This window comes from Bos taurus, chromosome 5 (genome assembly GCF_002263795.3).
Source record: "Bos taurus isolate L1 Dominette 01449 registration number 42190680 breed Hereford chromosome 5, ARS-UCD2.0, whole genome shotgun sequence".
Lineage (NCBI taxonomy): Eukaryota > Metazoa > Chordata > Mammalia > Artiodactyla > Bovidae > Bos > Bos taurus.
In genome coordinates, this window is record NC_037332.1 from 25,543,197 (window position 1) to 25,559,319 (window position 16,123).

At 47.3% G+C, this 16,123-nt stretch overlaps 1 protein-coding gene across 1 annotated transcript in view; it reads right to left on the bottom strand.

Annotated features, from left to right (window-relative positions):
• Window positions 1–4,289: 4,289 nt before the first annotated feature.
• Window positions 4,290–16,123, bottom strand: part of NCKAP1L (NCK associated protein 1 like) — a 45,298-nt gene continuing 33,464 nt past the window's right edge. The window contains exons 27-31 of the mRNA NM_001143876.2: window positions 13,598–13,691; window positions 12,619–12,735; window positions 12,191–12,300; window positions 10,163–10,252; window positions 4,290–5,722 (exon numbers count right to left, since the gene is read on the bottom strand). Coding sequence (NP_001137348.2) covers window positions 5,591–5,722; window positions 10,163–10,252; window positions 12,191–12,300; window positions 12,619–12,735; window positions 13,598–13,691 — 543 coding nt within the window. The 3' untranslated portion in view covers window positions 4,290–5,590. The remainder of the gene's footprint in view (window positions 5,723–10,162; window positions 10,253–12,190; window positions 12,301–12,618; window positions 12,736–13,597; window positions 13,692–16,123) is intronic.

Sequence of the window (16,123 nt, forward strand, 5' to 3'; positions counted from 1 at the left end):
CAGGGCAAAGTCTCTTCCATCAAAGTGAGTCCTACCTAGGACTCTGGCAGGAAATTAGGATTCCTTTAAAGCCTCCTCCTTAATGGCCACCTACTTTGGCATTGGCAGAAATCTTTTGTGAACAGAAAGTGGATGTGTATTCACTAACTAATCCATGATCCACTAACTAATTAGAGAATGTGAGCTTTAATTTCAAGAACTCTGGAGGCTGGAAGGATGAGTGATGAGGAGAAAGTATGGACTCCATTCTAAATATCAAGTGGCAGCTCCCTCCTTCCCAAGCAATGGAAGAGAAAAGCACAGAAGTGACGTGACAGGGTAAAGATTCTCAACATAGAAGGATTGCCTTTTAGGCAGTTAAGTTAGGTCAGGCCTTCAGATCTGACAGGACAGAGAAGTATCAGCAGAATCAGCTTCCTGGAAGTACAGGGGCTGAAGGTGACAGCAAGCCAGAGATGGAGACAAAATCAGAGAGAACACTGGACTTCAGCTGCCCTGTCCATATAACTTTAGCACACACCATTTTCTGTCCTGGCCAGAGAAACTGTCCTAACCAAAACATGCATGCCTCTGAGATGTGAACCAGATTCCTTCACAATTCGGCCCTCAAAATTGGAGGGCAATCACCTTCTTTCTTATCAACTGAGAAAGAATGGGCTGAAAAAGAATTGTGAAATAAAATTAGAGCTAAAGAGCTCTAATTAGGAAATTAGGGTTAAAGCTAAGGAACTTCCCAAATTGGGCAGATGTTTCAACCAGAAGAGGTGGGAAAGAGGCTTCCATTAAGAGAGGGATCTCTCAATGTTTCTTCTTTTTTTCCCTCACTGTTTCTTGTCAACACGGTGACATATTTCACCTCTGCCTTCCCAGGCCCCCAACTTCTAACCTATTTTAAGAAAAGGAAAATTCACACACACACACACACACACACACACACACACACTCACACACACACTATTCATCTAGTCTAATCCCATTTATTTAACAAATGGGAAGGAACTTCCCTGGTGGTCAAGTGGTTAAGAATCCACCTGGCAATGAAGGGGATATAGGTCTGATCCCTGGTGCGGGAAGATTCCACATGCCTCCTGACAACTAAGTCCGTGTGCCATGACTGCTGAAGCCCACGCGCCTGGAGTCTGTGCTCCACAACGAGAGAAGCCACCACTATGAGAGGCCGGTGCACCACACCCAGAGGGTAGCCCTGGCTTGCGGCAACTAGAGAAGGGTCCACGCATAGCAACGAAGACCCAGCGCAAAAATAAAATAAATAATTTTCTTTAAGTGGGAAAACTAAGCCTAGAAAAATTATGTGGTCCCACGGAAATTAAGAGACTGATCACCTACACACAGAGAGTAACAAAGCCAGGGCCAAGTCTCCTAACCCTTTTCCATTCTGTGTTGCTTTCTTTAATCACCAGTCCTGGCTTTTCTTCTCAATCTCATCCGTCTTGTTTTAATCCAATCTCATTTCTGCCTTACTCTACCCCTAGAGAGATAAGAACAGGATATGTCTGCTCCATTCATTGTCTCAAAAGACCACCATTCTTCTCTCCCTGTCTTTCCCCTTGTTCCCCACCCCCAGCTTTCCCAGGCTTCTCCCAACCTCATCCCTCTCTCTTCAGCTTCCAAACTGCCCCTGCCTCTTGGAGACCCTTCCTCCTCACTCCCCTAACCCCACAACCCCTTCCGACAATCTCTGAGTTTGATAGAGACCAAAAAAAAAAAAACCGATGCTTTGGCAGCGGGTGAAGGCTGGATGTGATCTGCCTCCTACAGGAATGCTATTTAAAGGGGCGGCCTCACAATCCTCTCCCTCCAAAGTGACAAGAGAAAAGCCTGCTCCTCAATCTCTCCAGAGCTGCAAACTCAGCTCAAGTTAACTTCTGACTTCCTCAACCTGCACCCTGGCCTGCTGCTCCTTTTTCCTATTCAGGTGGGAGGGAGAGGACTTGACAACTGAGGTGTGGGGGCTGAGGGGAGACTCATCTTCGTCTCCTTTGATGACAGGTACTTAGGAGGAGCAGGAGGCCCTGTGGGGCGGAGGACTGGAAGAACACTCTTCCCCCAACCACGTGAGTGACTTCAACCATGTGCCAGCTTCTTCTCAAAGTCGAACTTTGTTGGAAGAGAATTGATCTAGGCAAGAGGATCTAAAGTTCCAGAACTCTTGTCCCTAGCGGGGACCTCCTTCCCCTCTGGGTGTCCATGCTTAAACCACGGGTGTTCTTTTCCTCCCAGGCCAAGTGCCAAAGGGTGAGGCCCCCTTGGCCAGGCCCAGGGATGTCCCCCCACCCCTACCCCCTGCACATGAAGGCTACCCTCACCCACTCAGCCGACAGAACAGCGTGGTGAGGGAAACACTGTCTCTACTGCCCAGAGGAACAGGGGCTCCCCTGCAGGCATCTTACCCCCAGGTCTGGTGGGAGGGCTAATTCTGTCTCATTGCCGCAAACAAGTTAATGGAGTTTTTAATGAAAACACTGCACTAATGAAAATGCTGAGGCTAGAACCTACTCTCTGCCTGCAAGACAAAACAATAGGGGTCAGAATTTCTTCTTGATATTCATTCCGCAGTTCCTTTTAGGCCTAAAGTGAGCTGGGGATCTGAGCATAGAAAGCGATTCATCATGGACTGTGTCCCAGATTGTTAGAGGTCAGAGACCCTCCTGGCTGAGGAAGGAAACTGCCTAAAATGCTGCTGCTGCTGCTGCTAAGTCACTTCAGTCGTGTCCGACTCTGTGTAACCCCAGAGACGGCAGCCCACCAGGCTCCCCCATCCCTGGGATTCTCCAGGCAAGAGTACTGGAGTGGGTTGCCACTTCCTTCTCCAATGCATGAAAGTGAAAAGTGAAAGTGAAGTCGCTCAGCTGTGTCCGACTCTTAGCAACTCCATGGACTGCAGCCCACCAGGCTCCTCCACCCATGAGATTTTCCAGGCAAGAGTACTGGAGTGGGGTGCCATTAAATGCTGATGGGTCCTGTTAACTCAGCCATCCTTCACCTCTAGACAGTCACCTTTTGTAAAGGCGGTCAAGGCCACATGTCCTCACCCTCTTCTATTTTTCTCCATCTAGGGTCTCTGGATTCTAACAACTAACTCTTCCCAGATAAAGAGGCAGTCGGGGCAGGTAGCAAAGGTCCAGGACTGAATGTCATCTTTGAGTCCCAGTTCCGAATGTACTGATATGCATGTGACCTTAAGTCATTTAACATCTCTGAATCTGCTTTCTGGCCTGAAATAGGAAAGCCTTCCCTGGCTATCCTGCAGAATTGTCTTAAGGTTGTGAGAGCACTTTGAAAAAGTATATGTGATAGAGAAGTGTGTGTGTGTGTGTGTGTGATGATATGTTTATAAAAAGACATTATATCACATGACAAAATTTTATAAAAGGAGAACAGATTTGCGTTGCCAAGGGCTAGGGAAGGGAAAGGGGATTGTGGGAGGGACATAACGGAACAATATGAGGAAGGCCCTGTAGTGATAAAACCATCCTATATCCTGACCATGGTGGCAGATGCCTGAACCTACACATGATAAAGCTGTACAGAACTAAATACACACAGTGAAATGAGTATAAATAAAACTGGAGAAATCTAAATAAGATCAATGAATTATGCCAATGCCAATATCCTGGCAATAGGGACAAGGAGATTTGGAGATTGGGGTTGATAAAGTGCTGTTGGCAACTTGTCATAAAAATATATGTATATATATATAAACATGAAAAAAAACTCCTGGCATAGGAGTTTTTACAGTGGCATAGGATAGTTTTGCAAGATGCTACCTTTGAGGAAAACGTAAAGGCACACAGGATCACCCAATATTATTTCTCAATAAAAACTGTAATTTAAAAAAAAGGTATTATATGTCTACTCTCTATTCCCCTGCAGCAACTTGTCTTGCTGTCCTCTGGGACGTTCCTCTTAAGCATTCCTCATGCATATGGAAAAAGGATCTCTTGGCTCCTCAAACAGAGGATCCCAGCAGAGATATGAGTGAGTGCAAGGGGAGCTGCTCAGATACTTCTGAGCTTTCTCTTCTTCATCAACACTTCCCTCAGTCTCAGGAGGTCTGACCCCCATCACTCCTTAGAACCTAACATTCTTTCCATAGTGAGGAAGGACAATTAGCTGATGCATGGAGCAGGACCCTCCGAAGCTTCTATCCTAAAGAGTAGATAATCGTTGCTAAGAAAAACTTGTGTATTAATTATGGGTGCCAAGTTTAATAAGTATTGACTAAGCCTGGGTCTCAAGAAATAATGATCAAACACACACACATCTAAAAACAGCTAACAAATAGCTTTAATGAACTCCGGATGGATTTGCTGAAAACCAAAAATTGCTTCCCTTTTATCCTGGAAGTATAGACATGACCCTAATTAATCAATTGGTTACTTATATTTGCCCATTCCAACCACTCCAGACCTGTGATATATATGATCTGTTGCTCCAGTCCTCCCTGGCACAGAAGTGATGGGTGGGGGGGGCCAGTGTTTCCTGCCAGGGAGTTAACTAAACCTCGCTTAATGCTATCTTAAATGCCTGGGGCTTTGTGACACTTGAAATTCTAATTAGTGCAGGAAAGGGCTAGGTTGAAACAGCTTGTACTCCCTCAAGTATACCCACTCTCAGGGCCCTGTAACCTAATGAGGTCTGTGAAATTTAAGATCCAGAAGAGAAATCCCTGCCTGGAGCAACAGCTGTACCCAGGATGACAAGGGGATTTGGGTTAAGTTAGTCCCTCCAGTTAGGAGGGAGAATACCCCCAAATGGTATGTGACGGAAACTCGCGTGACACTGGTCCAATTGGTTGTCCTAGAATTACTCCGGACTGACCCTCTGCTCTGGTTTGTGGCGATGTCAAGGGAAAGAAGGAGGGGTTCGAGTTAGAGATGTGAGAACTTACAGTAGGGCAGGTGAGGTTGAGGGGGGAGAGTTGGGGCAGTGAAAATCGGGATCCCAACAGCACTTCCTCATTGCCCCTGCAAGCTGGAGAGCTGGAGGCAGACAAACAGACCTACGACTCCTAAAAGAGCCCCCACAAAGGAAAAAAGGGTTCCTCTGCTACTACTTGGCAGTGCAGTAGGAGCGGGCTGAATGCTTGCTGAACACATTTGGAAAAGGAAGAGAGATAATCGTCCTAATGAATGTGCAGGAGACAATAGCAGCTCCAGTGGGAGGGTTATAAGCTCATTATGGTTTAATATGATGATTGATCATCTCTGCCCGCCAACATTATCCTAGAATAGTGATGAAGGTCGGAGAGACCCATGCCAGTCAGAGCTCAAGCTCTAGTCCCCAGGAGATAGAAAACATACTTGAGGGTCACTTTTTTTTTTTTTTTCATTGTAAAAATTCATACACCTGGCCCCAACACCATAACTCTTTCCATGAAAAAAGCCCTCCACCCCCTGCCCCAGTTGGCCCCAGTTCTCTATGATTTCTCAGCCCTGGGCTGTTTCTCCATCTCCCTCTTCACCAGTCTGGCTGATCCTCTCCCTGGTGACCTCACCTCATTCCCACCCTCTGAGAAAATAGCCACAGCTTCCAGTGCAGCATGGGTTTAGGTAGGTCCAAAGACCTTTCAGTGGGTACTGGCCGACACTCGGTTCAGGTGGAAGGCCCGGGAGACCTCCCGATAGGCATTTCGAAGCAGCACGTATGGGAAACAGGACTCCAGCATGTCCAGGGTCAGGAAAGAGGACTCCTCCACCACCTGGAAAAGAAAGGGCCAAGAGAGATGAGGATCCCCAGTAGGGCATCCACTGTGACACGCCGTTCCTCCTCATTGGGTTCCCTGGGCCCTCTGAGGCCCTCAGAGTTACAAGTAAACGGGGTACCAAGGCACTGCCACTTGATTCACTCTCAGAAAGCAATGTTCCCTTCAGCTCCATTATAACGACCCCTGGGCCCCTCCTCGGGGTTATATGCAGGGCTCAGAAGCAGAAGGCAGGAAAGAATCACTTCTCTAGGGCAGAAAAACTCTCTTCTCTCTCATTCTGGATGCTAAATGAGATGTGAGTGGGCAGCACAGATGCAGGTAAGAATGCATAAACGTGCTAATGACAAAGCTCTGCGGAGAAAAAAACAATTACCACTGCAGGCCAAGCAAGAGGGGCCCGGAACCCACATGGTTTAGGCTCCTCCCTCCCTTAGTACAGTGCTTGGGGAGCAGTACGGATGCTGTATAAAGGAGCAGGCATGATTAATTAGTTTAATTAGAAGGCCTGTGTGCTGTGGAAATCCCTGCAGCCCCCACAGCCAAGCAGAAAGACAGATCAAGACGCCTGGGTAAGACGGAGGGCAGGGGGCAGGGGGATATTACCGCAGAGCCGTACAGCCTAGCCTTGGGCCAGAGGGTTTCCTTCCCTGAAGAAGGAACGGGGTGTCTTTCCTTCCACACTCTCCTCATCCAAGAGGTTGTGGGACTAAAAAACACTCTGGAGAGAAGTATCCCATATCCTCTGGCATTTCACACAGATGGGCCACCCCAAATATGTCTGGGGTTTCAAGTCCTGAAAATTCACTCAGGAAAGAGATCTACCATCTCTATTCTAATGTTTTTCTCTCTCTGAAGCCCTTTTCAATTTTTAAAATTTGTAAGGTACTGCAATACTCAAACCATGCACACTCAGTACACACGACAGCCTCAGAAGAGCAGACATCACAGGCTGAAGGAGAGAAAATCCACCCGTAAAACTGCAGCTCTGATCTCAGGTTGGATGGCAGAAAGGATTTCTTGGTAAGCAAGATTTTCAAAACCTTAAGCCAGTAAAGAGATAAGATCTCTTTCCCAGGATATGACCCTCGGGTACGGGGAAATGAGTGATGGCTTCAAGAAGGATCCACTGGTCCAAGACTTCTATTCTCTGCTCTGTTAAGCACAGAAAATCACAGGGCTCCCAACTGGAGGAAATTCATGGCAGTGGAAACAGCTCGGGAGTGAAAGCCAAGAAACGGGTTCTAGTCCCAAATCTGCCCATGTATTTCGGGGAGACCGTGGATGTTATCTTTGCCTCCCTCTCCTCAGTGTCCTCGCCTAGGAATGGTGAGGACTGGACTGACCACCAGCGTCTGATCTGTTTCTGACACTTAGGATTCCATGAGTCTATGAGAGTCATTCCTTGCCCCGTGAAACCCACACCAGGAAGTCTGCCAATAGTGGGGGTGGGCACTGCCCAGGCTTGACAGCCAAGACAGACCCCAGGGAGAGAAGTGCCTGAACAGGATTTGGGGCTACATGAGTAGCCTCTTTACGCAGAATACAGCTCCTTCCCTTCAGTCATTTCCAATTTCTCTGTGGAAACATTTGCATTTAAATTGCTTTGCAGCAGCTAGTCCCTCTGTCTCTTCCCTCCTATAAAAAAAAGTGCCGGGTCCTAGGGCTGTTCCAGCCACTCTGCAGGCCAGTGACGCCACAAGGGGCAGACACCTTGCCACACTTGGGGGGGTGGGGGGAAACGCAAAGCAGAGGGAGGAGGCAGGGCTGAGCAGCTGTACAGAATCCCCTCCAACCCCACAGAGGTGGGAACTGTCCAAGGACATGGAACAGGCGTGCCTAAATCATCCAGGAACTAAACTGAGCAGCAGAGAGAGGGAGCATTTGTTTAGCATCTATTATGTACCAGGCACTATTATATAAACTGTCTCATGAACCCTCACCCCTCTAGCATAAGGATGTGAAAGTGAAAGTCACTCAGTCCTGTCCAACTCTTGGCGACCCCATGGACTATACAGTCCACGGAATTCTCCAGGCCAGAATACTGGAGTGGATAGCCTTTCCCTTCTCCAGGGGATCTTCCCAACCCAGGGATCGAACCCAGGTCTCCCACGTTGCAGGCAGACTTTTTTACCAGCTGAATCACAAGGGAAGCCCAAGAATGCTGGAGTGGGTAGCCTATTCCTTCTCCAGCAGATCTTCCTGACCCAGGAATCGAACCAGGGTCTCCTGCATTGCAGGCGTATTCTTAACCAAGAATCCCTGAGCTATCAGGGAAGCGCATCATAAGGATAACTGCATGCTTTTAAGGCTAAAGAATCAGAGTCTCAGAAAGGTTAATTAACTTGCCCCAGGTATGTTGGGTTTCCCAGGTGGCTCAGCAGTAAAGAATCTGCCTGCCACACAGGAGCCACAGGAGACTTGGGTTCGATCCCTGGGTAGGGAGGATACTCTGGAGGAAGGCATGGCAACCCACTCCAGTATTCTTGCCTGGAGAATTCCATAGACAGAGGAGCCTGGCAGGCTATAGTCCACGGGGTGGCAAAGGGTCAGACACGACTGAAGTGACTTAGCGCGCCGCGCGCACACACACACACACACACACGCACGCACGCACGCAGAGGTCATGCTGCTCTGAGACTGTGCTCTGTCGCCCTCCTTCGGCCCTCCTCAGCCTCCCCTGCCCTCTCACCTCCTCACCACACCCCCACAGCCTCATGTCCACATTCTCTTCTCTGCCTCATCATGACCCTTCATCAGCCCAACCTAGGCCTTTTCGAGCTAGAGAAACTGAGACACAGCACTCAGGGTCTGTGTATTCAAAGAAGGAGACCCAGAGTGGGTCCCAGGCACGCTCACCCCTAATTCTCGTGGGCCTGGCCGAGCGTGCAAATGGAAGCCCATACACCACATGATAAAATATTATATTCTTTCTTGCAACGTGTATTCATCCCTCAATATCATGGGGTACTGGCAGGGAATTGGTTCCCAGACCACCTGTGGAACCAATTCAGGGGAGATACCAGAATCTGTAGATGCCCAAGTAATTTTTATAAAAAAGCATAGTACCTGCATATACCTATGATATCCTCCCATATTCTTTAAATCATCTCTAGATTACTTATAACACCTAATACAACATAAACGTTATGTAAACAGTTATAAATACCATGTAAAGGCTATGTAAATAGTTGCTGTTGTGGGCAATTTGAAGTTTTGCTTTATGGACCTTTCTGGAATGTTTTTTTAAAATAGTTTCAATCCATGGTTGGTTGAATCCATAGCTGAGAACCTGTGGATATGGAGGGCTGAGTGTACCTTTACAATTTCATGGAAGACAGGTTTGAATTAAGAATTGTTAGACCCCTCAGAGTTCTGTACCAGAGAAGGGAGAAGGGAGGGAATCAGCCTCCAGCCTGGCACCCCTTCTCCTCCCACCCCAGTTTGGGGGGTTTGTAGACACACATAATCTTCCTGTCTGCACATCTAAACTCCAGCCACACATTCTATGGGCTCTAGAGCACAGTCTGCCTCAGTAGGATGGACTCGCATGCAGTACAAGCTCTACATGTGGGCTGGAGCTGCTCAGGAAAGAATTCTGAGGCCCGAGAAGTCTTTAGCGGGGGCTCTGAGGAGGGGCACAGGCTCAAGGTGGGCCTGTCCTCTCCCACAGGCCAGAGGAAGGGTCACATAAACCCAGGGTCCAGAGCAGGAGCCCCTCCTGCCCACCTTTAAGTGCAGAGCTAACCTGGGGAATCAAACTTTAGAACAAGAGTGAGTAAGCACGTTGAAGAGGGAAACAGGATCAAGAGTAAAAGATTTTTTAAAAGTTAACTGAGTCAGAGTTCCCAGAACTTTCTACCAAAGAAGGGGAAAGGCCAGAGCTTGGGAAACAGAAGAGATAGTAGGAGCTGCCTGATTCGTGTCCCACCAGGTTCCCTGCCTTACAGCTTTTCAGCTAAAAATCCCTTCCCTCTTCTGGGCTCCCCTCCTCCTCCCCCAGTGGAACTCCCCAAGTTGAACCTTCTTCATGGTTCTCTTAAGGACAAGAAATACAGCAGTAGGAAGTGGCCAAGTAAAATCAAAGATGCATTGGACAGGTAGTTATAGATGAGGGACATCCCCATCCATGAGCTCATCCCCATGGTAGGGGTGAGCTGTTCCATCTTATCACACTCAAGAGCACTGCAGGGAAAGGGGCCCAGTCAGCTAGGGGCCAGGAAGACACTGTCCTGCAGAGAAATCCTCAAAGACTCTACCTTGGGATGACAGGACAAATCTAGAATGTTAACCAGAATGTGAGGATTGGACCCCTTCAGGCAGAATTAAATTCTTGGTTAATGTTTTTGGGTGATAACCACTGTAGGGAGCCAAGGACCCTATAGAGGATCCTCCCTCTGGCCCTTCCTCTACGACCACCTTAGAGCAGATACATACCAAGCGCATGAGCAGAGAAATGGACTCCCGGTTTCTGGTTTTAAGCTTGTCAGTCTCTTGGCCCAGCTGCAGGAGGCTGACAGAAGCCACCTGTAAGGGAAAGATTTGTAAGGAAGCAGATTTTTATGAAGGTCAGAGTAGGACAGCCTCAGGCTACAGGAAGTCATGAGAAGATCAAGGAGGTGAGTTAAGAAGTGCTGGGAGGCTTGGGGTGGAAAAGCGGTGACTCCCCCAGGCTTCAGAGACACACTCTGCCTCCAAACTAGCCAGTGCAGGCAACAGCCGGTTGCCAGGGATGCTGGAGGAGAGGTAGAAAGAGGCCAAGAAAGAAACTGCAACAGAGGCAGGTAATACTGTATGCCAGGAGATTAATCTCTTTTCTGAGGCGGCCTCCAGACACCACTGTCATCAGACTGTTTACAGCTGACTCCCCACCCGACTAGAGACAGAGCTGGGCCGCTGACTCAGACAGTGCTTTTGGTATTCTCCTTCTGTCAACTCCCGAATGGCTGTCCTCTCCATTCACCTTCAGGTCCCCAGTAGATCAAAGAGAAAGAAAGAAATGTGACTAATTGCATCCCAGACCCAGATTACCTGTATTTAGCAAACGAGAGGGTAGAAGAGGCTCTACCTTCTTCTGGGGGTGGGGGTGACTCCCTTCTCACCCCATCTTAGAGATCTGGTGTGAATCCTCTTTATATCTCAGATGCTCGGAGCCCATTCTGTCTGGTCTGCTGTCCCAGTTTAAAGAGAGACCCTCTCACTAAGCTTCCAAGTCCCTGACATGTACTTCTTGGGACCAGGGTGTGACTCCCTAGAGAATATGATCTACTGTTTCCTCCTAAAAGGAGACAGATGAGGCTCTAGTTTTTAAATCAGAACCATGCTTTGCAAAAGAATAAGCTCCCTTCAAACTGGTGCTCTGTTAAAACCTAGAGGAGTAGGATGGAATGGGAAGGTGAGAAGGAGGTTCAAGAGGGAGGGGACATATGTACGTCTATGGCTAAATCATGTTGATGTATGGCAGAAGCCAACACAATATTGTAAAGTAATTATCCTCCAATTAAAAATAAATTAACTTTTTAAAAAAAAAGAATAAGCTCCCTATTGCTGAGAATGCTCAAGCAGTCAGCGGGCACTGGACTACATATCAAAGAGTATGAAAGAGATTCCTCCACAGAGGATTTAGAATGGAAAGCTCTGGGACCTCTCTGAACAGTGGAAAGAGATTACTTATTCTGTGTTTTTCCAGAGGCAAAGCTTAGATCAATAGTGAGAGTTGCAGGGAGTCAAACTTCGGCTAAAAATTTTTTTAACAACTTCTTTCAAACAAATTGAACATAACCTATAGTAAAATCAGCTTCCTGACTGTAAGTTCCAGTCCCTAGAAACCTAGACCAGGGGGCTCTCAAAATAAGATCCCAGGATGGGCAGCACCAACATTACCCAGGAACTTGCTAGAAATGCAAGATTTTCCAGCCCCACCATTAATCTACTGAATCAGAAATTCTCCATGTGATTCTGATTCACAATGAAGTCTGAGAATTTGAAAAAAGTTTGACTTTTTATCAGTATTAGAGGTGAAAGGGGCCTCATAGATGATAAAACTCAGTGTCTCGAGTCTGTATTTTAACAAACTCCTCAGGATATTGTAATGGACACCAAGGACCAAATCATGGATTTGGTTTAATATCTCTATTTAATAAATGGGAAAACTGTGGCCTCAAAAGTTTGGCTTTTCAGAGACCACGCAACTTCTCAGTGGCAGATCCAAAACTAAACTCAGATTTGCTAACTCTTAGTCCAGTACTCCTTCCAAATATCGGGTAGAAGTTGAAATACCAGCTGTTAGGGAGTTTAGAAGAAACCCCTGCCTTTCACAAAGCCGTCTCTCACCACTTAACGAGCAAGATGGGAGGTTAGACTCTGAGGCCTGCTCAATAATAACTGTCTATGGATTTAAGTCAAACCACTTGCCCCCAGACTTCACAATCGTCCGTCCATTCCTTGTAACCTAGACCCACTCACCACGAGAAATTCCTTGAGGTGAGTTTCAATGTTCTTGTTGTAGACTGTGAAGAGGGCAGCAGATACCTGGATGATGGCTTTGGTCAAGCAGTGAATATTGTTGCTGTAACCTAGATTATTATTGACAGAGGGGGAGAGAAAGGAAAGGAAATTGAACCATGCCAGGTGACCCCAGCTGGTAACTTGCCATTTTTTCAGTCTGGGCCAGCCCTATGTGACACCAAAGGAGTAGGAGCCATTCGAGGATTAGGAGAAAGATAGACAGTCTGATGAAATTTCACCTGAATTTAATTTTACAGATTGTTTATTCTCAAGAGCTTTCTGAAACAGAACTTTGCATCTGAGTCCGAAGTCTGTATTTTCCAGATAGATGTCTCGGTCTCATCTCCCGCCCCCAGGACACTAACCTAAACCTACTCCTTACTTACCATCCTTCTCAATGCTGTAGAAGGAGGCAGCATCCATGGCAAGCAGCGGGAGGGAAACGGCCAGAAAGATCAAGAGCAGGCAGGCCACCTTATATTCTTCCTCAGGGGATGACAAATCTGGGAAAAGGAAAAGAGAGTAAGGTCATTAAACAGGAGCTTTCTTCCATGGGGTCCTACTTCACAGAATTCCTAGGAGGGTCCCATGAGAAAATATCTGTGAAAAGACTTTGTAGAGCATTATAGGCAAGTCATTACTGCTGCTAGTGAGAGGCCTGAGTCCTGGAGGCTTCCACTGGTGACTGAGCAGAGCTTTTGGCAAAGGGCTCAGCTGACATGCAGGCTGAGGGCACTCTGTCAGCTGCCTGATGGAGTGGAGAGGCGGGAGGGAGAGCAAAGACTTTCATCAAAGCCGAGAGAGAAGAGGGAAAGCCAGTCTGGCAATTCGAAAAGGCTTCATACCAACCCCCTGGTTCCATCCTATTCAGAGTGTGTGCAAGTATGAACGTGCTAATCAGAGGAAATGTGTAATGGAAATATAAGAGACAAGTGTGAGACCAGGGGAAGAAGTGAATGGTGTCAAGGTGATTAGAGGGGAGGGAGAGTAAGATCATTCTGGGGAACTGGGACACTATATACTATATAACTAGGCATGAAATCATGTCTGTTTCCCTCACTGTTTCATCTGCATTAATCTTATTTCCCCAACAAGACTGTAAGTTCCTTGGAGCACTTGCTGAGCACCAGACTCACTTAATACTTTTTAGCTGATTGACAGATCAACTGGTTGGAACCTGACTAGAAATCGAAATTGCCTGTGGAAGTATTTTCTGGGGATTAGGGACTGTGCTTTAAGTCCTTCCTTAGCTCCCAGTTTCTACCCTCTGAATTCATAATCCCAAATAAAGACTTCTTTGACATTGACATTTTCCCACCCCAAAATACGGCCCAAGCCCTCCGTCACCCCGTTCCCCAATGGTACCAGTTTTCAGATTGGCAATAGCAGCCACCAGGGCTGGATCAATGTCACAGTCCACCCCCGCAGCAGATGCCAGCTCAAAGATGCTCAGGGTCACCTGGTGGAGAAGAAAACAACATTCTGGAGAGTACTCCCTGGAGAGAAGTACTTGGCAGAAGCTACAGGTGGCCAAGATCCCTGGATCACAGATTTTAAACTTTTGGTGTACTATCATCTTTTCTAGGTATTCCTTTCATAAGTCTCCCTAACCTGCAGGGGAAAAAAAAAAAAAAAGCCCAAGGCTTTGGCCTGGCCTTCAGATTCTCCACAGCACAAATTTACTTTTCCAACTTTATTTCCTCAAACACTTCCTACAGGCAATGCAGCCAGAGTGATATATTCACCATTTCTAAACTACAACTTACTTTCTTCTTTTCATACTCCGGTTCCTGTGCGTCCCTCTTCTGGAGTGTCCTTTCTTCTTGAGAGACCATAGGAAATATATTGGTCCCTGCCCCTGGTTCCTGACACAGGCTCCTAAAACCCTTATAATTCCCTAAGTAATAAAAACAGCATTTTTTGTTCCTATGCAGCAACTCTGGTTGGGCTCCTGGCCAGCTCCTAGATAGAGGCTGGTCACCTAGAGACCAAGGCTTGATTAGAAGCTGGAAATTTTCAGCTCCACCCTGCGCCCCCAACACACACACCCACTTCTACAGAGAGAGGAGAGGGCCTAGTAATGGAGTTAATCATGCCTATGTGAGGAAGCCTCCATAAAATCCCAACAGTATAGGGTTTAGAGAGCCTCCAGATAGGGAACACATCCACGGACCAGGAGGGTGTTCAGCCCAAATGCAGAAAGTCAGAAGCTTATGTCATCAGGACCGTCACAGGTCTCACCCTGTGTATCTTTCCATATGGCTGGTCTGAAAGTAGGAGTGAGTGTTAGGCGCTCAGTCGTGTCTGACTCTTTGGGATACTATGCACTGTAGCCCACCATATCTCCTCAGTCCATGGAATTCTCCAGGCAAGAATAGTGGAGTGGGTGGTCATTCCCTTCTCCAGGGGATCTTCCCAACCCAGGAATCAAACCCAGGTCTCCTGTATTGCAGGCAGACTCTTTACCTCTGAGCCACTGGGAAATCCATATGGCTGTTCTTCTATATCCTTTATCACATCCTTTAATAAACTGGTCAGTGTGTTTCCCTGAGTTCTGTGAACAACTCTAGCAAATTAATGGAACCTAAGGAGGTAGATGGAGAAGGCAATGGCACCCCACTCCAGTACTCTTGCCTGGAAAATCCTATGGATGGAGGAGCCTGGAAGGCTGCAGTCCATGGGGTCGCTGAGGGTTGGACACAACTGAGCAACTTCACTTTCACTTTTCACTTTCATGCATTGGAGAAGGAAATGGCAACCTACTCCAGTGTTCTTGCCTGGAGAATCCCAGGGACAGGGAAGCCTGGTGGGCTGCCATCTATGGAGTCACACAGAGTCGGACACGACTGAAGCAACTTAGCAGCAGCAGCAGCAGCAAGGACATAGATATTGGAACCTCTGACATATAGCCAGTTTGTCAGAAGTACAGGTTTGCAACTGGCTTCTGAAGAGGGGGCGGGGGTAGGTGCAGACTTGTGGAAGTGAGCCCTAAACATGTGTGATCTGACACCAACTCCAGGTTGATAGTGTCAGAACTGAGTTAAGCTGCAGGACATCCAGCTGGTGTCACAGGGAATTGGTGTGGGGACATCCTCCAAACACTTGGTGACCGGAAGTGTCAGAAGTGATGTGTTCTGTGTGAGAGTAAAGGAGACTCTCAGCAGAGAATCACACAGTAGGGGAGAAGTGGGTTTTTCCCTACATAGGAAGGGAAAAAGACAAGTTTTTCCCATTTACTTCTCCTCTGCTTATATCCAACTGACACCCACCCTTGAGGCCTACCTTGAATCTCACATTCTCTGTAGAGCCCTCCCTGTTGACTGCAGCTCATGCTCATCTTTCCCTCCTTAACTTGGCACCACTTACTCGCCACTGGTCACAGGCAGCACCTGGTATCATCAGTTATCTTCTCAGATTGGAGGCAAGACATTATGGTGTATCTCACCAACGAGATTACAATATGTTTTTAACCTCATGGCATAGAGAGGGGAGAGAAAGTCCTGTAGTGAGAGGATCTGGGTTCAAATCCTAGTACCATCACTTACTGATTGTGTGACCTTGGCTAAAAGTTACTTAACCTCTTGGAGCCTCCATTTTCTCATCTGTAAAACTGGAATAAAAATACTCACCTTACAGAGTTGCTGTGAAGATTAAATTAGATCACATATGTAAAAGGACTTCTCTAGTAGCTCAGCTGGTAAAGAATCTGCCTGCAATGCAGGAGACCTGGGTTCAATTCCTGGGTCAGGAAGATCCCCTGGAGGAGGGATAGGCTATACCCACTCCAGTATTCTTGCCTGGAGAATTCCATGGACAGAGGAGCCTGGCAGGCTACAGTCCATTAGGTCACAAAGAGTCTGACTTGACTGACTTCCACTTTCACTTTTTACA